Raw genomic sequence first — 21,167 nt, forward strand, 5'->3', positions numbered from 1 at the left:
AGTAAAAGAATTTCCCTTGGTGTACTCCTGTACTTTCAAATACACATGCATCTTTTCGGCAAATGTAACTAGGAGGGGGTTCGTGGCCGCTGTGGAGTGAGGCAGCAAACCAAAAGCAGACTCCACTGAAGCGGCAAAAGGTCTTGGATTCTCCCTGGGGACCTCTGCCTGGTCAGGACCAGGACCAGCGATGTGTCATCTGCCGCAACCCCTCCTGGTGTATAAACAAGGGCAAGCTTTTGACATTTCCCAACTTATGAACTGGTTCTGGAGAGGTTAGTGGACTGGGAAGCCAAATGCCATCAGTGGCGAGGCATGCTGTTCTCATCTTCCCCTATTTAAGAACAGGGCCAGGGAGATCCACGTCTTCTGCATGACTTTGCAGCATGAGTCAATGGAAATACACAATATTGTGTATTTAGTATTTAGTGTATTTAGTAACAGAAGATGCTAGTGGATTGAGTGCTGGCCTTGGAGTCGGGGACACTGGAGTGGGAACGCCTCAGGAACTTATTAGCTCCTTGACTTAGACCAAGTCTCCTAGCCTCAGTCAGCCTCAGTTTCTCATCTGTAAAATGGAGATAACGATAATATCTCCCTCATAGGGTTGTCATGGGAAGCAAATCAAATGTGATAACACATGTCAAGTGTTTTGTAAACTTTAGAGTTCTGTAGAAATCAATCCATATTGTCTCCATGCGCTAACTGGTGGCTCATCCATTATCTTAGAATCAGGTTCACTTTCCAAATAAGAAAAGGTGATTGTTGATGATATCACAATAGTGAGAAGTCATGTAGTCATCCTACTTGTGATGATGATTGTGGTGATGTAGTGATGGTGTTGGTGATGATGTGAAGGTGGTGGTGGTGGTGGTGATAAATGGCTCACATTTATACAGGGGTCTTAAGATTTACAAGGACCTTTCTACTGACAACTGACATGGGAGTCCTTGATAACTTACAGGGTCCTTTCTTCACAATGACCATGTCAGGTAGACTGTGTAAAGGTCATATTCACCTTCTCTACGCAGGGAAAACTGAGGCTCACTGAGAGGGAAATAACTTTCCCACAGACTCAGGATCACAGATTTAGAATCAGAAAAAGGCCAAGGTAGGATTCAAACCCAGGTTCCCTGACTCTAGATCAAGCACCTTTTTTTCAATACAAGATGCTATCACTAGGCTATTAAGTATTCAAACTCAAACCCAGGTCTTTGAAATTCAAGCCCAGCATTCATTTTTACATATCACATACTACCTTCTCATCTCCATCTAGGATCATAGATCTGGACCTCAAGAATCATCTAGTCTTCTCATTTTACAAAGGAAGAAACTTAGGCCCAGAGAGGTTTAAGGAACTTTTGCTCCAGGTCACACAGGTACTAAGTGCCAGAAACAAGATTTGAACTCGGGTTCTGTGACTGTAGCACCTTTGCTCTTCCCACTGTATCACATTGCCACTTTAACTAAATAACCGGACAATTATATGTAAAGCTTTTAACTCCCCAAACAGAAAAAAGTAGCTTTTGAGAAACAAGAGGAAAAATAGTAAATTCACCATAAATAGTAAAGCGACGTAAAGTCAATTAGTTGAAATGTCAAGGCAATCTAGGAAGTCCAAGCAGTGAAAAAGATTCAGGAAACAAAGGGAAAAGTTCTAGAAACAAATGGAATCATTTACTAGCATTTCAGAAAACATATGTCAAGAAGGACATAAAAAAGTGTAGAAAGTATTATTTGAGCCCATAATTAAATCTTGTGGTGAAATGGGGCCCTGGGGTGAGAAGTAAAGGCGAAGAAATGAGAACAGTGAGACCCTGAAGTGTGGCTCGAAATATTGGATTTGAAAAAGAAAGGCAGACATCCATAAGGCATTGGAGGCTGCTAATGCCACATATGGAAGAAGAGGGAAAGCTCATTTGGAGATAATGAGGGAAGGCTGAGAGAGAAGATTACTCTGGTCTATATAACCCAACAGCGCAGAGATCAAGGGACATACGAAACCAGGTTGGGTAGGGGAATCTGAGAACAGTAAGCATCACAAATTGATCTATAAGGGAAAGGAGAATACATACATATGTATATACGTGCATACACACATACGTACATACATACACACACGTGTGCACACACACGTACAGGTCTATAATCAATAATCATCCTAACAAGAGGAGCTGACAAATATGGGAACCATCTAGAAAGTCATGAATACAGGGAAAAATCAACTTACATACTGATCTCTTCTAGGTGAGTGGTAACCACTGAAGGAGAGAAGAATTCCATCCCAACCACTCTAGGGCTACCATATGGCAGAAGATATGTCTCCCCCTAACCCAAGCCAAAGCCACATTTTCCAAATTCCTTTTCACTTGAGTGAGGAGAGTGAAGTTATGTTGCTGCCTCCTCTGTGGTGGAGAAAGGAGGGTTATAGTGGGTGCTCAGGCTAAGAATTTACCACTTGGAGACAATGGCCAGGTCTTCAGAGTAGCTCACAAGCACCACCAACCCATAATATACCTGAGTGATGCTCCTGAGGTGGGCCTCATTTTCCTGTAACTAAGGGCATCCCTCTTTATTTTTCAGCGTGGCCCAGAATAGTTACTTTGGTCTGAACGTGGCACAGATGTATCTTAGGTCACAGTTTCACTGTCTACACAAGCACCTAGATTTTGAGTTAGCTTAGTTCTCTGCCTTGTGGCTACATGGACCTCTCATATCTTGCGACCGTGCCATTGCTTACAGAAACACATGAGTGGTTTGGCATGAACCCATTGCCATCACTATAATTCAAAGTCCACTTCCACCATTGGGCGGGTCTTCTTTGTCATATGGAAGTCAATAGACTTCAAGTCAATTCAATGCCATGAACATTTGCTATGTGCCAGGTCACTGTGCTAGGCCCTGGAGACACAAAGACAACAAAGAGACACTCACTGCCCTCTGAAAGCTACTGAGGTCTTTGCTACTTATTTTGACACAGGAGAATTAATGGAAAAAGTGAATTTTCACAAACATTAATGTTTAGAGGGTTTGTAAAGAGCTTTACCTCATTTGATTCTCATGACAACCTTGGGAAAGAAGTACTATGGCTATCATTGTTCCCATTTCACAGGTGACAAAACTGAGGTGAAGAGGCTAAGTCATCTGCCTAGGGTCATAGTTAGGAAGCTGTGTTTACTAGATAGCTAGGGGGCACAGTGGATAAAGTACCAGGCCTGGAGTCAGGAAGACCTGACTTCAAATCTGGCCTCAGACACTTACTAGCTGGTTTTCCCATTTCACAGCTGACAAAACTGAGGCACATAAAAGAACTTGGCTCCGGCTCATATAGGACATTAGTGGGAGTGCCTTGGTTGAGCTAAGGCCAATGTTTAAATTCACTGGGCACTGTTGGTGGGGTTTTTTAAACCTCTTCAATATTCCTTTTTTTCTGGGGAAGACTTAGACTGGAAAGGGTGTGTGACCCAAGACATTCTTTGGAAGAAACAAGCAAGGCATTTTCTTGGCTCAGTCAGGCCTCTTGGAGGGCCAGTTGGACACTTGGGAAGTACTGTTTTACAGTGCAGAGCCCAAGTGAGAGGATGTGGCCTCACCTCCTGGCTCTGCTCCTTACTCCTTGTGTGACTCTGGACATCTAGCTCCCCTCTCAGAGCTTCAACATCCTTCAGAATATGAAGAGTTTGAACCAGTGACCTCGAAGGACTGTTCCAGTTTGAAACCTGGCCATCCAAGGGCTGGATATGGAGCCAGAAGGCCTGGATTCAAATCTTACCTCCTCTACTTCATAACAAAATAAGTTGTCATTTTAAGACTCTGACTTTAACGTGTGTGTGTGTGTGTGTGTGTGTGTGTGTGTGTGTGCGTGTGTGTGTCTGCAGAAGCTGGGGGAGGAAAACTTTGAGGGCTGGCCCTTCCCAGAATTCATTCTCTTCTGGAAGGGACCTTTGAGGCCAACTTGTTCAAATCCCTTATTTTACTCTTGCTGGGGGCGTGACAGGGGACCGGGGAAGAATCTGAACTTGGCTTCGGACCCTGTTTGCTCTTCCTCCCTCCCTTCCTCTGAAGTTCTGGAGAGGCATTCTGTCCCACCATCATGGGCAGATCTGGCGCTGGTGATCACCCTGGTGACAGTGCTGCTCAACCTGAGAATATATTGCATCCAAAGCCCCTTCATTTTCTTTTCTTTTTTCCCTTTAAAAATTTTTCTTTCAAAAAAATTTTTTTTCTTTCTGTTTTGCCCCTTCATTTTCACTCCAATCCATTCTCTACACAGCTGTGCCAAAGGGATTTCCCTAAAGTGCAGATCTAGCCAGGTCACTTCCCTGCTCAATAAACTTTACTAGCTCCCTATTACCTCCAGGATCACATACAAACTCCTCTACTTGGCATTTAAAGCCCAACCTGGCCCCTGACCCATCTTTCCAATCTTATCACACATTACTCCCTTTTACATGCTCTACAATCCAGCCAAACTAGCTTTCTCACTATTCCTTATACACTACATTCCATTTCACATCTCCCCTGCACAGGCTGTTCTCCTCATGTCTAGAATGCTTTCCTTCCTCTCCCACTTAGAATCCCACGTTTCCTTCAAGGTTTAGCTCAAATGCCGTACCTTCTACAAAAGTACAGTGGATAGAGCACTGGGCCTGGAGTCAGGAAGACCCGAGTTCAAATCTAGCCGTGTGATTCTGGCCAAATAGCTTAGCCTTTGTCTTCCTTGGTTTCCTCATCTGTAAAATGTTGTTGTGAGGATCAAATGAGATATATTATTTATGAAGTGCTGGCACATAGTAGGCTCAATGTAAATGCTAGTTGTGGCTGTGGTTGCTATTTTCCTGCTAGTGCCGCTGAAATGATTTTCTATATACTTTTTTGGGCACATCTCTACTGACAGAATCTAAGCTCTGGGGGAGAGGACTGTTTCACTTTGTCCTTTGGGTCCCCATCTCCTTGGATGGAGCCCAGCACATAATAGGTGCTTCAGAACTACTTATTGGCTGACTGATTGATGGATGGATGGATGGATGCATGCATGCATGAGGGGAAAGCTTGATACTCCAGGAAAAGCACTGATCTAGGACCTAGGATCTAGTAAATATTTGTTGAATTGAACTCACCTGCTGATCCTGTCTCTTCCACTGACTGTGTGACCTTGGATGAGTCCTAGCTCTTCTCTGGGCCTGATCAGATCCTAGATTTCAAGATGGAAGGGAACTCAGAGGTCCTCCAGCCCAGCTCCCCAATCTTTCACATGAGGAAGGTGAGGCTCAAAGAGGGTAGGTGACTCGTGTAAGGTCACACGGGTGGTAAGTACCAGATCCAGGATCCAAACCCAGCAAACCTCACACTCCTTTGTCATTTACAGCCTTCTCCCTCTTGGACTCTTCATATACACGTCTTTGTTAAAACTCTTCACAAAGACTTGGAAACATGTGTATCCGAACAAAGAGACTGAGGACTGGCTGAGGGAACTCGGGGAGGGGGCTGCAGATACCCCCCCAAGCCCCCAGGCTCTCTCTGTGGGTTGGAGATTCCTAGACTGGATGGTTTCAAACAGATCCCGGCTAGTGCTCTCACTCTGGCTCAGGCTCAGAAGTACCATGTAGGGTATGGACACGGTCTTTCTATTTAATCATCTGACTCATTCAGCTTATTTGGGCCAGTCCCAGGACCAGTCACTGTGTGGATTTCACAGCTATTCCAATACCACACCCAGAGGCAAAAAAAAAAAGGCAACCCAAACCTGCCAACATGCTTGAGCAATGAGGCCCAGGACAAGATGAAGGCTAAATATAGTCTTCTTTTCGAAGTGCTAGCCTTGCTAGTCCCCTGATCGGGACACTAATTATAAAAGGTGGGTTAAGAGAACTGCAACAAATAACTTGGGGATGAGAATCTAATAAACTAATAATCAGGAAACCAAGAGAAATTGGGTTGTTTTTTTTCAAAGTCTTAAATTAAATGCTAAAGGCCAGAAGTGTGAGTGCCAGGAGAGTTTCATCTTGTACAGGCTGTCTCCAACTTCCCATTGGGTCAGATCCAAAAGCTTATATGTAATTTGGTTGTTTTGTTTGAAACTTGGAACACATTTTCCCATAGAAACAATGTTTTGTGTGGTAGGTAGGTTCCCAGGCTAGCCCATGAAACCCACTATTAAGCCATAGTGTACCTGTAGTACTGCATTGGACTAACAGGGCTCGACACCCTAACTCCTATGGGAAGCCATGTTGCTATGGAGAAATGGGTCTGGGGTTTCTACTTGGGGAGCCAAAGACACATCTTCCCTCACTGCAGCCCTGGAAGTGAATGGGGGACCCTTGCACCCCCCCCCACCCCACCTTATACCTATCAGGACTCCCTTAGCTCTAAGCCATGGGAGCCTTAGTTCCAGGTGGGTTGGGGACTATCAGGAGTCTCAGGGCCACCAGAAAGCTCAGTGGTTTCAGAGCTGTAACTAACATTTTTATACCCAGAGCAAGCTTCAAAAAATATGACTCAAGTCAAAATGAAGCCGAGGCTCTGGGAGGTGGCATAACATATCTAGGATCACACAGTGAGCATCAAAGATGGGATTTGAATCCAGCTCCTCTAACTCTAGAGGCCATGATCTTTCCACTGTTCCACGTTGCCTTCCTTGAGGTCACCTTGGGTACATCAGCCAGGGAAGGAAATAGTCCCACTTGGCCACTTCCCATTTTGCCTTTTGCTAAGTTACTGCTAGGAGCAGCTAGGTGGTGCAGTAGATAGAGCATCAGGCCTGGAGTCAGAAAGACCTGGGTTCAAATTGGGCCTCAGACACTTCCTAGCTGTGTGACCCTGGGCAAGTCACTTAACCCACTTTGCCTCCCCTTGACTGGCCGGTTTGCAATGGTTTCCCCCTTGCCAAGCTGCCTAGGCATTCGTTTTAATCCCATTCTGTTTGCATAGAAAAGTGTAGTGTGGTGGGCCAGGAGAAGGTGTTGCAGTATTTGCTTGTCCTGCCCTGTTGAGACTTCTTAGCCCACTAAGTCACAGTGATCTCTCCCCCCTCATTCCATTCATTGGCCACTGGGACTAGACCAGTCCTTTTGACTGCACTGCCTTGTTAGATGCTTTTGATTGCTATTTAACTTCTCCTGCACTTCTTTCTTTCTTTCTTTTTTTTGCAGGGGCAATGGGGGTTAAGTGACTTGCCCAGGGTCACACAGCTAGTAAGTGTCAAGTGTCTGAGTCCGGATTTGAACTCAGGTACTCCTGAATCCAGGGCCGGTGCTCTATCCACTGTGACACCTAGCTGCCCCCCAATCCTGCACTTATTTTTTTTTGCAGGGCAATGGGGGTTAAGTGACTTGCCCAGGGTCACACAGCTAGCTGCACTTATTTCTAATTCCCAATGAGACAGACTGGGAGCTCTGTGAGGACAGAGATTATCTTCTGGTAGTACTGGGCCAAGTATAGTAAGTGCTCAATTAGCATCCATTGTTGAAGAATAGGAAGTTCCACACTATTTCCCTGGCAGGGCACAGAAATGAGACTAGGGTCATAGAGTCATAGACAATGAACAGGCATATATTAAGCACCTACTATGTGCTTGGCATTATACTAAGCACTGGGAATACATCCTTGTCCACACTGGAAAAGCCTCTGGAGGCCATTTGGTTTAACCCTTTCATTTTACAGAAGAGGAAACTAAGGCCCAGGGAGGTGGAGTGACTTCCCTGAAATCCAACATAGGATCCCCTAGGTTTAGAGCTGGAAGGGACTTTAGAGGCCATCTGATCCAAGCCTCTAGTTTTATAGAGGGAGAAACCGAGGCCCGGGATTTGAGTCCAAAGTCACACAGGTAGTAAGTGGTGGAGTCTGGACTTGAACTCAGGTCCTCTGACTCCAGAACTAGTGCTCTTTCCAAAACTGAGGTTGTTTTGGAAAAAGACTCCTATGGATCTTCACTCTTATCAATTTGGACACTCCCTCCCTGCTGCAGGTATGGCATAATACAGGGGCATGCCCTACTTTCCCATGATTTCCCATCCTGCACTCCACATTCCAGCCTAACTAGCCTACCTGCTGCTTCCCAGAACTTGGCATTTCTGCTCCCACCTCTGTGTCTTTGCATAGGCTGATCCCTTCCCCAGCCTGGAATATACTCCACCCAGTATCCTTGGAGGCTCAGCCTATAATGGCCTTTTCTATGGGAAGCTAAGGCTGGATGTCCAATTAATGGGTATGCTGGAGTGGCTTGAATTCCAGCTCCGAGAGTCTAGGATTTAAAACACTTTCACATGCCCTTAACACCCAATCCCTCGATTCTGGGATGGCACAAGAGGAGGATCCTGCTGGGAAGGAGCTCCTAGGCACAGACAGAACCATTGTTCATTTGTCAAACTGGAAAAACTGGAGTTACATATCTTTCCTGGATGACAGAGCACCAGCCCTTTTCAGGGACAGCACTACAATTGACACATGGAGATGGGGCAAGAAAAGACTTTTAATCAGATGCTTGCTTCTCCTCATTCTCCTGGGGACAAAGCTCAGAGAGCAGCCATCTTAGAGAAATGACAAAACTAGATTGGCACTGAAACTCTGAGAAAGGTATATGGTGCTGGAACCAATCAACTCATTGAAACTACTTTACCTTTTGCACTGGCTAACCTCAAGGATACTTAATGTCAATGCTTTCAGATGAGAACGACATTTCTTTTTTTTTCTTCTTTTTTTTTTGTGAGGCAATTGGGGTTAAGTGACTTGCCTAGGGTCACACAGCTAGTAAGTGTTAAGTGTCTGGGGTCGGATTTGAACTCAGGTCCTCCTGAATCCAGGGCCGGTGCTCTATCCACTGCGCCACCTAGCTGCCCCAAGAATGACATTTCTAAAGCAATCTTGTAGCAGAACTGCATGTGGCATTAACGCTGTAGGAGGGAAGTCTCAGTGGGATAGTTGTGGCTGTTCATGTTCTGATGTTTGATACATCGGATGACACCCAGGAGGCCTCCTATAGCCTCTTGGCAGTGGCCCCTGATGTAGGGACCCATCCAGGGGATCTGCTAATTCCTAGGACTGCAGGGGTAGTAATGGCAAACAGTACATGCACATGGTCTTTTCTCGTTGGGTCTAGCAATCATTGTGACTGTTCACCGTCAGACCAACAAAGATAAGACCTCCAGGCTGGACCTACATTCACAATCCTAATACCTTCCTGCCTAATGAGGCAGCAGAAGCTCATTGATATCTAGTTAATATGGATTATGAGAGTCCAGGGTTAGCTGAGTGTATTCTCTACCTCATCTGAACTCCAGGCTCATTTCACATCTGTCTAGACCATTCACTTTGGACTTAGAAGTAAAGAGTTGGGGCAGCTAGGTGGCTAAGTGGATAAAGCACCGGCCCTGGATTCAGGAGGACCTGAGTTCAAATCTAGCCTCAGCCATTTGACACTTACTAGCTGTGTGACCCTGGGCAAGTCATTTAACCCTCATTGCCCCACAAAAAAAGAAAAGAAAAAAAAGAATGAAAGAGTCATAGACGTAGAGGTAGAAGGGACCTTCCAGGTTACCTAGTCCAACCCTAATAATTTTTACAGATGAGGAAACTGAGTTACATAGGCAATAAGTAATGGAGTCAGGAATTAAGGTCAGCTGATTTTATTCTAACTCCAGGATTCCTTCTTCTACACCCTACTCTGTAATAGTGTGGCAGTTAAGTCTAATTTCTTCAACCACACTGGGAGGGCCTAGAGGGTAGAGGCTGAGTCCTATACTACTTTGTATCTTTCACGGTGCCTAGCTTATAGGATGTGTTCCAGAAAGTTATTAATAAGTAAAAATTGCTGGTTTGATCATAAGACTTTTTTTGTTTTGGTTTGGTTTTTGGTGGGGCAATGGGGGTTAAGTGACTTGCCCAGGGTCACACAGCTAGTAAGTGTCAAATGGCTGAGGCTGGATTTGAACTCAGGTCCTCCTGAATCCAGGGCCAATGCTTTATCCAATGCGCCATCTAGCCGCCCCCAATCATAGACTTTTGAGAATCCCATCTTCCTAAATCATTTATTGTTCTAATTATATTTCTTATTATTTTATTACTTACGAAAGGCACAAAAACTAGAAATACAAAGACTAAAACATCCTGATTTTCTTGTCTAAACCACTTTTTGGGGTGCCTGTGATTTCATTGTTGTGGGGACCTAGAAATATGGAAACTCCATTTACCAACTCAGACTGACAACTTGTTTTAAACTTAGCCTTAGAAAGTAGTCAGAGGATACTGAGAGGTATGGGACTTGTATATGGTCCAAAAGCTAATGTATCAGAGGCAGAATTTTTTTTTAAGTGAGGCAATTGGGGTTAAGTGACTTGCCTAGGGTCACACAGCTAGTAAGTGTGAAGTGTCTGAGGCCGGATTTGAACTCAGGTACTCCCGACTCCAGAGCCAGTGCTCTATCCATTGTGCCACCTAGCTGCCCCAGAGGCAGAATTTGAACTCAGGTTTTCCTGACTCTAAGACCGGGCCACTGCCCACTAAGCCACACTGATTCTCGTGCTTCCAAAGGTGCGAAATTATGCTCTTGCAAAAGATGAGTGCTCCATAAGCAGTGTCCAAATAGGAAAAAAAAATTATTGACATATAGATAATAATCTTGGTTATAAAAGACCCAGTCATAGAAACTGATTTGATGAAAACAATGGTAATACCTGTTTAACTCGGAGTGACATTTGCTGAAAACACCGAGCCTGGATCAATGGTAAACTGTGTAATGACAAGGAATTGGCGCACAATTGAGTTAAGTAATGTGCTCAAGACAAACTTTGTGGGAGAAATGACTGCTGGCGGGCAGAATCAGCAATTGAGTCGCAAGAAGCTGCAGCATGATGTGAAATGGTTCTATTTTAGTGATGGCTGAAATTGATCTAAGGGCTGTATCATGTTTGTTAATGATCACTGAACATTTAGCAATTGTGGACTTCATTCATTCATTCATTCATTCATTCATTCATTCATTTCTAAAGCCTTCATTAGGCACCTAACTATGTACAAAAGATCTTTACAGGTGCTGGTGTATAGAGCACTTCATTTACAGTACTTACTTAAGCAAACATCTCCTTTGGCCTTCCTGTTCTTATAATGATCCTACACTGTGAGGCGAGCACAGGACACAGGCCAGCACTCATATTGGGTGTTGGAGTACTAAGCCATCAGCAAGTGATAGTGTACCCAGTGTCAATGGAATCCCCACAGAAATCTATGCATGTGATACATGTTGTTGACTAAGAACGCACAGCAAGATCAAGATTGCTTCTCATTATTTAAACATATATGGAAGGAGGAGCATGGTTTAGATAAATGTAAAAGATACTTCAATTATACACTTTTACATGCACAAGGGAGCCTGCATGTGCTGTGATGACCATTGTGATGTGCTGCTCATTGATCATGGGACAGAGCTTAGCACAAATCATACTGAAAGATTAGTGTTACATGTTAATGCATGGGTATTTTGCCCCAAAGTAAGTGTTGCTTTCAGGTCAATCATCAAACAGTCATGACATAGGCAATATGGTATGGCTGGAAATAGTTCATGCAGACATGGCCCAGGAGAAATTCAGAGGACTACATTATACAAATAATAAGGAGTTATTTGCATTTTTTTCTAAATAGATTCCATTTTGGGGTTTTCATGAAAACTATCCTAGAAACAGAGGATAATTAGGAAAATCATAAAAGCAAATCAAACTATGCATGGGAAGGATTTTCAAAGTTGAAGAAAACCCCTACTGCTAGCACTCCATGTGATTGTGCATGACACCACCAACACATATTTGTAGAAGCTATTTTTAAATGCTGGATGCAGCTGATAGCTTATTTACCTGATCAAGTGGGCCCCTAATCACTCGTTTACTGTTACCTATTTACTCTCTTGATTAAACATTTACCAAACTTTACACTGAAACGACTGGATATAGTTTATTAACTATCAACTTCCATATTCCTTTTCTTCCAGAGTGTTCTTCTCTGGCATTTATTTTCCCATAACTGGGAGAAATGGCCAAAGGAGATGTCTGCGAGGTGGCAAATCAAAGAACTGGGTGACCCCATGTATCTCCTTCCCTAACCCCAAGTGAAGGTCAAAGTGCTGAAAGTAGAAGTTGGACTTCATGGAAGAAGCCCTAAGTTGGCTGCTAAGTCACACAATCATCCAAGTCACAGTCACAGTGACTTCAGAGTAGTTAAGGAGCTCAGCCACCATGTGATTCGACCCCTATCCCCACCCCACCTCCCTGCCTAGAATCTCCATTACAACCTACCAGTGACAAGGGAAGCTACTACCTCAGTGGGCAGGCCATTCTGCTTTGGGACAGTTCTAAGGGATATGGTTTCCCCTGACAGCCAGCTTAAATTTGCTTCTTTGAGATTTTCACCACTTACTACTAGACCCCTAATGTGGTAATTCATTCTTTTTTTGTGTGTGAGGCAATTGGGGTTAAGTGACTTGCCCAGGGTCACACAGCTAGTAAGTGTCAAGTGTCTGAGGTCAGATTTGAACTCAGGTCCTCCTGACTCCAGAGCTGGTGCTCTATCCACTGCACCACCTAGCTGCCCCTGTGGTAATTCATTCTTATTAGCCCTGTCTGAAAGACAATTTAGTACTTGTAAATATCTACCTACAACTGAACAGTCAGGACATCTCCTAAGAATTACAAAAAAAAAATACCCTATTTAGTAATAATAGTCTAAATCTCAGAAATGCTTTCACACAAATGATCTCCCTTGAGCCTTACAAGCAACCTGTGAGGTGGACGGTCTTCTCCCCACCCCCACCTCCTTTTTAAACACGTGAGCCTGAGAACAGTTTGGTGAATTGCCCAGGGTCACTCAGCTAATAACGTGGAAAGCCAGGACTAAAACCCAGGCCTTTTGATTCCAGGTCCTGGGTTCTTTCTATCATCCCATGCTGCCTCTGATCGAGAGCCATATCTCTGAATACCACGCACAAAAATGTGTTTTTGTAATTTTTGTTGATAAGTAAATATTCCATAAATGAAGTAAACATGTTAAGCTCTGTATTTATCATGTCTGTTTTAACTAGCAGCAGTGTTCAGACATTTTCAAGGCCAAGGAAAAGTCAACTTTTTCTGATTAAAAAAAGATTTTGTTCTTGGACGGAAAATGGTTTGCCATCAGGAAATGAGAAACAAAGAAATGTGCAACAGCAGCTACTCAACAAGTCACTCATTTGATGAGATTACGTTTTTTGGTATGTGAGCAAATAATGTCTTGATTATACAGCGCTGCTATAATGAAATGAAAAAAAAATGCTTGTGTTTTTTTTTTGTGGGGGAAAAGTAGAGATATGACTCTAGGATTTTTTTTTGTATGGGAAACCCCTTCCTCTGATGCAGACTAGTGGCTCTTCTGGGGCTCTGAGGAGGGGAAGTGTCTTGTCCATGGTCACCCAGCTGGTGTGTGGCAGGGGGAGGATCTGACCCCAGGGTTTCTTGACTCTAAAGCTGGTTCTCTAACCACTAAGCCACACTGCTAATAATGCCAGCAAAAATATGGAAGAAGCTTAGTTCTTCTTAGTCAACCAATTGGCATGCATTTATTAAGTGCCTACTAAGGGCCAAGCATTGGGTTAGGCACTGAGATACAAAGACAGAAATGAAACAGTCCCTGCCTTAACAGAACTTCTATTCATAGGACTTCACTGCACATAAGTCTGATCTCCTCTGAAGAATAGATGCAATTTGTAAGGTTTTCTTTTTCTACTTCATTAGTCAGAATTTAAAAGGGCAGAGACAGAAGAGAGAGAAGCGAAAAAGAGAGGAAGAGAAAGAAGAGAGGAGAGACAGGAGAGGGGGAGAGAGAGAAGAGGAGGGAGAGGAAGAGAAAGAAGAGAAGAAGAGAAAGAGAGGAGAGAGGAAGAGAAAGAAGAGAGGGGAGAAAGGAAGAGAAAGAAGAGACAAAAGAGAGGAGAGAGAGGAGGGAGGGAGAGAAGAAGAGAGGAAGAGAAAGAAGAAGAGAGAGAAAAGACAGGAGGGAGGGAGACAGAGAAAGAGAGAGAGAGAGAGAGAGAGAGAGAGAGAGAGAGAGAGAGAGAGAGAGAGAGAGAGAGAGAGAGAGAGAGAAAGGGGGAGGAAAACCCATCCTCCAGCCCCAGAGACCAGGGATTCATTACCCACATTTTTGGCTTCTATGTTTTGATAATCATCCTCTCTCTCCTTGGTTTCAGGATCATTCAGAACAGGATGCGAAAACAGCAGTGCAATGTTTTTTCACTCTAAGCTTCTGTCCAGAAACTGTGCATTAGATCTCCCTCTACCTCGTCCAACATTTATGGAAGTTCAGGCTTCCTGCCCTCTGCAACGTGACTTTCCATATGAGGTGTACTTTACTCCAAAATAGGAAATGGGTCAACATGTTTGGTGGGAATGCACATGGAATGAGGACATCTGCTAAGCAAGCCAGGCCAGTCCGGAAGAATGTCAAGCGGACCTTTTCTTTATGGTCATTAACAATGCATTTATTTCACTTAATGGTTCAAAAACACACTTGGGCTTGGAGTTTTTCAAATGGCAACAATTTTTTTAAAATCCTTGAAATGAGGAGGTTCTCACCCTATAATCTTTTAATGTCACATGAATTACTGGTTGAAAATGGAACCACTCCCAAGCCACAGCTAATCTATTATACTTAGGTTAGCATCTCTTTCGGGTGTTGGACAATGGCTACATTTACATAGGAACTGAAGAGCTCTGCAATCTCAGCAAGTCAAAGTCTCTGGGCCCAGGTTTCCCTATCTGTAAAATTTCTGGCTTGGGCTAGATGCCCTCCAGGGTCCCTCCCAACTCTAAAACTGTTATCTTATGATTCTAAGGAAATTAATATTTGTTATTAAAAGGAGCCGAGGGCAGCCGCGATCCTCCTGGGTGGGAGGGGGCAAAGCCAATTCTATTGCAAGAAACCTCCTGATTCTTCCGAGGTCCAAAACATCTGGCAGGGTGGGGTTCTACCAAGTCAAGGGGGCCACTATAACGTTATACATACATAGTCACATCCTGTCTGAAAAAAGATAGCACTCACACAAGTTCTTCCCATCTCCCTTCACCCCCAAATACTCTGCATTCCAGCCACATTGGCTTTCTTGTGATCCCTCACAGTGGAATTCCATGTTCAATCTCTGGGCCTTTGCACAGATTTTCCTATTTGCCTGGAACATCCCCTCTTCTCCCCTCTGCTCTTTGAACCTCTAGCTCCCTTTATAGTTCAGTTTCTGTCACCTCTTACTGGAGACCTTTCCCTATTCTCCCTGTCGTTAGTGTTTCCCACCACTAAAATCACTTGGTATTTAAATTCCATATATTTTGTATTTATTTTTCAGTATAAGTACTGCTCTCCTCCCTCTCCATCCCATCAGCCCGCCCCATGTCTCACTAGCATGCAATCTCCTTGAGGCTTCTTTTGGTCTTGCCTTTGTATCCCCTAGTGCCCAACGTTTTTCAACTAGATTTGTCATTTCATTAGTAGAGGGGACTCCCAGAGAGAACACTCCCTTTACCAATGCAGCTATCTTGCTACTTATACTCTTGGGTCAAATGGCTTGCTAAGAATTACACATCTGCCAGTAGTGAGTTTGTTCCAGAGGCAGGATCTGAACCCACCAGGTCTTGCTAATGCTGATACTATTACAATGTGCTGCTTTGAGGGGCATATTAGGCACGTTGCACATGTAACTGAATTCCCATTACTCTGTGTGCATATGTGTGAAGAACAGGAATTCATAGTTTCTATTTCTACCCATCCAACATTTCAACAAGACAAGGCAACGCATCGACATTCCCCTCATCCCCGTGTCCAGGCGGGCCTCACCTTGAGAGAATCAAAGCAGGCAATCACACGACCGTTTTCCACGTGGCAGCTCCGCGATGGATGGGCAAACTTGCATTCTGCATCAGATCGAGAACAAGTACCTCTCTGAAACTCTCGACATACTTCTAGAGTCAGCCATTTTGTATCCCGAACCAAAGAGACGTTGACAGCCATTGTAAAAACAAGGGGGAGCTAGCAACTGTACTCTTTCTTGGGGCTTGTAGTTGTTTTTATTTAAGGACAATGTCCCCGCTAATTTTAAAAAGGGTTAAAAAAGTGAATTCAAGTGAACCGTGAAGAAACCAATCTCGTTGCTTTGGTAAAATTTTAGATTTGTCAGCACTTGGGTTTTTGTTGAAGTCCAATCGGGTCTACCCGAATGAGAATTCAATCTAAAGCCAATTACACAATGGAAATCTTAACAGGAGAACTGAAAATCAGATTCAAGGCCAGCTCCTAAAAGTGCATTGGGAGGAGGTCCAATAGCGACTAGGGGGAGGGGGGACTGCGCCTCTGCCCCAAGTTACTTGGAAAGAGCTAGCAGGCTTTCCAAGGGATTCTATGCTCTCTCCAGTGTAAATGGTTTCAATTATTCTCTGCAAAAAGCATATGTTGTTGGCAGCGCCTCGGTTTGTGGAGGGGCCTGGGCCCTTGGGGAGAAAACTTTTTTTTTGTCTTCCTTATTTCTGGCTTTGAAAAAAAAATCACGGTTGGGAAGCGTTCAAACAAGCGCAAGGATGTTGCAACTGTTTAAATTTAAAAAGGGGGGGGGACGAGGGAGGGAAAATGGCCGAGCAAATGATGTGTACTAGGAGGGGGAAAAGGATGGATGAGTTGCTGTCAGGATATGCACTAAAAGCAATGCCAATTTTTTTTTTTAAAAGAAAGGAGTGGGTGGGGGGGTGGAGGTTTGGGAGAGGCAGCCCTAGAGAGAAATCCAAGTAGTAGAGATTTCAGAAAAGGCACTTTTCAGTCACCTGCAGATGGAAAAAAAAAAAAGAAAAAGGAAAGAAAAGAAAAGGAATCAGCTGAAACAATATAATTTCCTCTTTCCCAAGTCTCGCTTTTCTGAGAGAAGCTACTGTGGCAATTTCAAACAGGAAACCTTTGGATACTGACAGTGTAGCATGGCACACTGGGCCATGGGAGCTAAAAGGGCATTTCCCCACATGAAGCTGCGCATGGTAACAGGAAACAACCAATTAGGTTGACTGTTGCAATGGAAGTCTGGGCAGCAGCCCAATAAAAGAGATGGTTTCATATTGATCTCCTCTGGCAGACAGTCATTTTTGTGCCCACTGCACAGAAAGAGAGAGAGAGAGAGAGAGAGAGAGAGAGAGAGAGAGAGAGAGAGAGAGAGAGAGAGAGAGAAATAACAAAACAAAACAAAACAGTAGCTTGCCCGGGTCCCACATGAGAGCCTTGGCTAGATGTGGCCTGGGTGATTGAAGGGGTACTTACAGGCTGCCCTCTTGCCAGGCTGGGCCTGGAGTCTGAGTCTGAGTCTGAGTCTGACTGGGCTGCCCCAGCCTGCTTTCCAACTCTAGAAAATGGGAGTTACTAAGAAAACTACGATAGTCTCTGTGTGTGTGTGTGTGTGTGTGTGTGTGTGTGTGTGTGTGTGTGTGTGTGTGTGTAGGTTTTGCCATGGGGCTGAATGCTACTGTCAGAAGGCAGTTCAATTGAGATATAGGGAAAATCCCCGCCAACTGAGTGTGGAGGAGGCCTTTCTGGAATTTGTGTTGCAGACAAAGATGAAACCCTTTCCCAAAGGCACTGGCTTCTTCCCCTGTCCATATAATCTCTCCCCTGCTCCAAAAGGGAAAAAGCTGAGAAGTCAAAAGAGTTTCATTTTATTACATGCGTGTCTTGTTCAGTTCAGGTAGTCACACATTAACTATTGTGCATCCTTAAGGAGTGGAGGCTGTGTACCCCAGTGTTAGCCAGCAAGCATTTCAAGCAATCCCGAGGTGAATTAAAATGAGAGACTTATGTGTCGTTGTGAGCATAGGAGCCACACAACTCTTCACGCCTTCCCCCACCCCCTCAAACACACTCCATTTTGCTAAAGCAAAAACCAATGGAAAAAGAAATTTAACAAATTGTTAACTTCATTATTCAAGCAAGCATAGCTATTACTCAAAACATTCTAACTTTTCTTTCAGTAAGACATACTTTCCATAACCTTTAAAGAGAGTCCATTTTATATGTGTGCATTTCATCGTTGGGGATGACAGTCCTCATTTATGTCACATCATTGCTTCCTGAGGTATCTTGCACAATTGGTGGGCTTCACATACCAGTTCCTTTAAGTGTCCAAACTTTTCTATTATTACCATTTAGGTACTTGATTTTTCTAAAATTTAATTATTATTTTGTTATTTTTTTCTAGAGTTTTATTATCATATGTGCATATGACCTTGCCTTCTGAAACAAAGGATTCTGAACATATTTTAACCTTTTCTTGACGATTTAGGGTCCCCATTATGGATATCCATCGTACTGTGTGGTGAAATTGTTCTGTCTGCTTTTTAGTATTTCTGTCTCCCTGCCTTGATGGTGAACTATCAATTTTTTTTACTTTCTCTACGACCCTGGACCTCCCATACCCATTTCTAATTTGCTGTTTTTCATCTAATAAGAGCTGAGATACCAGATGAATGAGCTCATTAGAATTTTATGTTAAATAAGAGTCAATAAAGCTCTGAGTGAGTGTCTAAGTAGGCTGTGTTCCAAAAGGTTGAGGTTGCCAAAAAGTAGAGTTTCAGACAAGTCAGGTGTTACTCTATAGTCCAAAAATGAAGTCTGATGGGCTTGACTTCCCCAAGGTTTTTGAGCTCTTTTCTTAGATTCATTTTAAATACCACAAACCAAAAAGAAGAACAGTAAATACAAAAATTCTCCCCCAAATCCTCCAACACACTTTAGCTAACTTGTGAAAGGAAATGTTTCCAATCAGAAAGAGAGGACAATGGTTATACTTTGTTTTCCATTGAAGGTTGGAAATTTATGCAAAAGGTAAAGTCAGAGTAAACCTCTATGCAATAAGAACTGTATGGGCCAACCTTCTCATCGAAGTGTCCATAGGGCTAGTCTGGGAAGCAGAACAGTCCCAGGCGGATGCTGATTGGGTAGCTTGAGAATGCAGGATAAATCAGAAAGACGCATGTTTCAAAAGATGGAAAATTCAAAAAAAGGACGCACTCCCCTCAGACCCCCAGCAGTGAGTCTCATGTAAGCTTGCGTGGGAAAAGAAAGGTACTTCTCCAAGCTGCAGTTCATCTCTGTTCCCTGGTTAAGGGAATATGACACTTTGGAACCCAGACCTAGAGCTCAAATGAAACCTGCGGAGCATGTGACTCTAGAGCTTGGAGAGATTTGGGAGAGATTTGGGAGACAGCTTGGAGGAAGCTGGCTGCAGCAGCTCTAGCAAGTTGGCACAGGTCAGGGGTGGGTGGGGTCGACGTAAAACACTTCTCAGTAATTTCTCCCAACAAATTTCCCCATGGTGACAATGGCCCAATTTGGTGGCACGGTAAGAATTGTTTTGTTTTCTTTCTTTCTCTCTCTTTTTCTCTCTTGCTTTCTTTCTCTATCTCTCTTTCTCAATCTCTATCTTTCCTTCTCTATCTCTTTCTCTCTTGCTTTCTTTCTCTATCTCTTTCTCTTTCACAGTCTCTTTCTTTCTTTCCTTCTCGATCTCTTTCTCTCTTTTTGGTCTAGGTCTACCTCTTTCTCTATCTCAATCTTTTACTCTTGCTTTCTTTCTTTATCACTCTCTCTTTTTCAATCTGTTTCTTTCCTTCTCTATCTCTTTCTCTCGTTTGTATCTAGCTCTATATCCTCTATCTCTATCTTTCTCTCTTGCTTTCTTTTTCTATCTCTCTCTTTCAATCTCTTTCTTTCTTTCCCTCTCTATCTCTTTCTCTCTTTTTGTCTAGCTCTACCTCTTTCTCTACCTCTATCTTTTTCTCTTGCTTTCATTCTCTGTCTCTTTCTCTCTCCTTTCTCTAGATCTTTCTCTTTTTCTATTGCTTTCTTTCTTTCTTTTTTCCTCCTTTCATCTAGAACTGAACTTTCCTTGATGAAGGGAACTCCCAGTGAACAAGTTCCTTCTACCAATGCCAGCAGCTATACTGCCCTTTACTGCCACAGTCTTGGGGAGTAACTGGAACACTGAGACTTAAAGTGACTTGTTCAGGGTCACACAGCCAGTATGTGTCAGAGGCCAGACTTGAACCCAGGTTGACTCCAGATTTGGCTCTCTATTCACTGTACCTTGCTGACACTCAATGCTTGTCTTGTCTTCAAATGAAGAATTTTGTTTGGGGTCAGCATTAAAGGGCTCTGGGACATTATGTGTTATTGTAATGGGTCTTTAATATGGCCCAGGGACTTGATTTTCCATGGAGAGTGTATTAGGAATACCAGACCTGGGTCCAAGTCCATTTGGTGACCTTAGACAAGTCCCTTTACCCCCTGGACTTCAGTTTCCTCATCTATAAATGAAGGGCTTGGTTGGTTTCACTGGTCTCTAAAGTTGCTCCCAGTTCCAACAGCCTGAGCATTGATGATTCTACCCCAGCAGTGTCTTCTCAACATGCCTTTGTCAAATGGAAAGAAGGCATAGGGGAAGGCAATGAGAGAAAAGACATCCAAATGGCTATGTTTAAATCTCAATTTTTTCCCCATAAAAAAGACAACTCAAGACTCTTTACACATACACATACACACATTCTTTTCAGAGCTTGCTCTCTCCAGGGGAGATTAGTGCTAGTTTGTTATTTTCCCTGGGCAAGTGGACAAGTGACTGTCTTCCATAAAAGAAAACCATTATTTAAAATAAGGCAGAAAATGGCCTGACAGTTTACTAAGCAACTGCAGGTCACTTGAACAAGACGGTCAGTAGGCTGTCTCCATAAACTTCCAGAGATGAGCGATGGACATTAGGATGGTCTTTTTTTTTCAAATTGAAAGGTTTAACAGCAGTAGGCCACTTTAAGTCTCTATAGTTATTCATAATTTCCTAAACACTTTCACAAACATTAAGTCCTCACGACAATTTCACCTCGCCTTAATAGCACCCCTCATTTCCTCTAAAGCAAGCCACCTCTAACAAAGACCTTTCCTGATTTTTGTAACAGTTAGCTGTTTCTCCCCTTGAAATGGCTTTGCATTAGTCCATATTGAATTTTTCCTGTAAGTGGTATCTCCCCTTCAGTAGAATCAGGTACCATGAACAAACATCTTTTTAAATCATGATATCAGCAATGCTGGATATTTAATAATAAGTAGGTGCTTAATAATCGCTTACTGAATTTGAT

At 43.4% G+C, this 21,167-nt stretch overlaps 1 protein-coding gene across 4 annotated transcripts in view; it reads right to left on the reverse strand.

Moving 5' to 3' along the window:
- The window catches only part of MBNL3 (muscleblind like splicing regulator 3), a 153,452-nt gene that overhangs the window by 71,009 nt on the left and 61,276 nt on the right, over window positions 1-21,167 (reverse strand). For all 4 annotated transcript variants that reach the window (XM_043974762.1, XM_043974761.1, XM_043974760.1 and 1 more), the window contains exon 3: window positions 15,844-16,820. In XM_043974762.1, coding sequence (XP_043830697.1) covers window positions 15,844-16,017 — 174 coding nt within the window. In that variant the 5' untranslated portion in view covers window positions 16,018-16,820. The remainder of the gene's footprint in view (window positions 1-15,843; window positions 16,821-21,167) is intronic.

The sequence above is a fragment of the Dromiciops gliroides genome, chromosome X (genome assembly GCF_019393635.1).
Source record: "Dromiciops gliroides isolate mDroGli1 chromosome X, mDroGli1.pri, whole genome shotgun sequence".
NCBI lineage: Eukaryota > Metazoa > Chordata > Mammalia > Microbiotheria > Microbiotheriidae > Dromiciops > Dromiciops gliroides.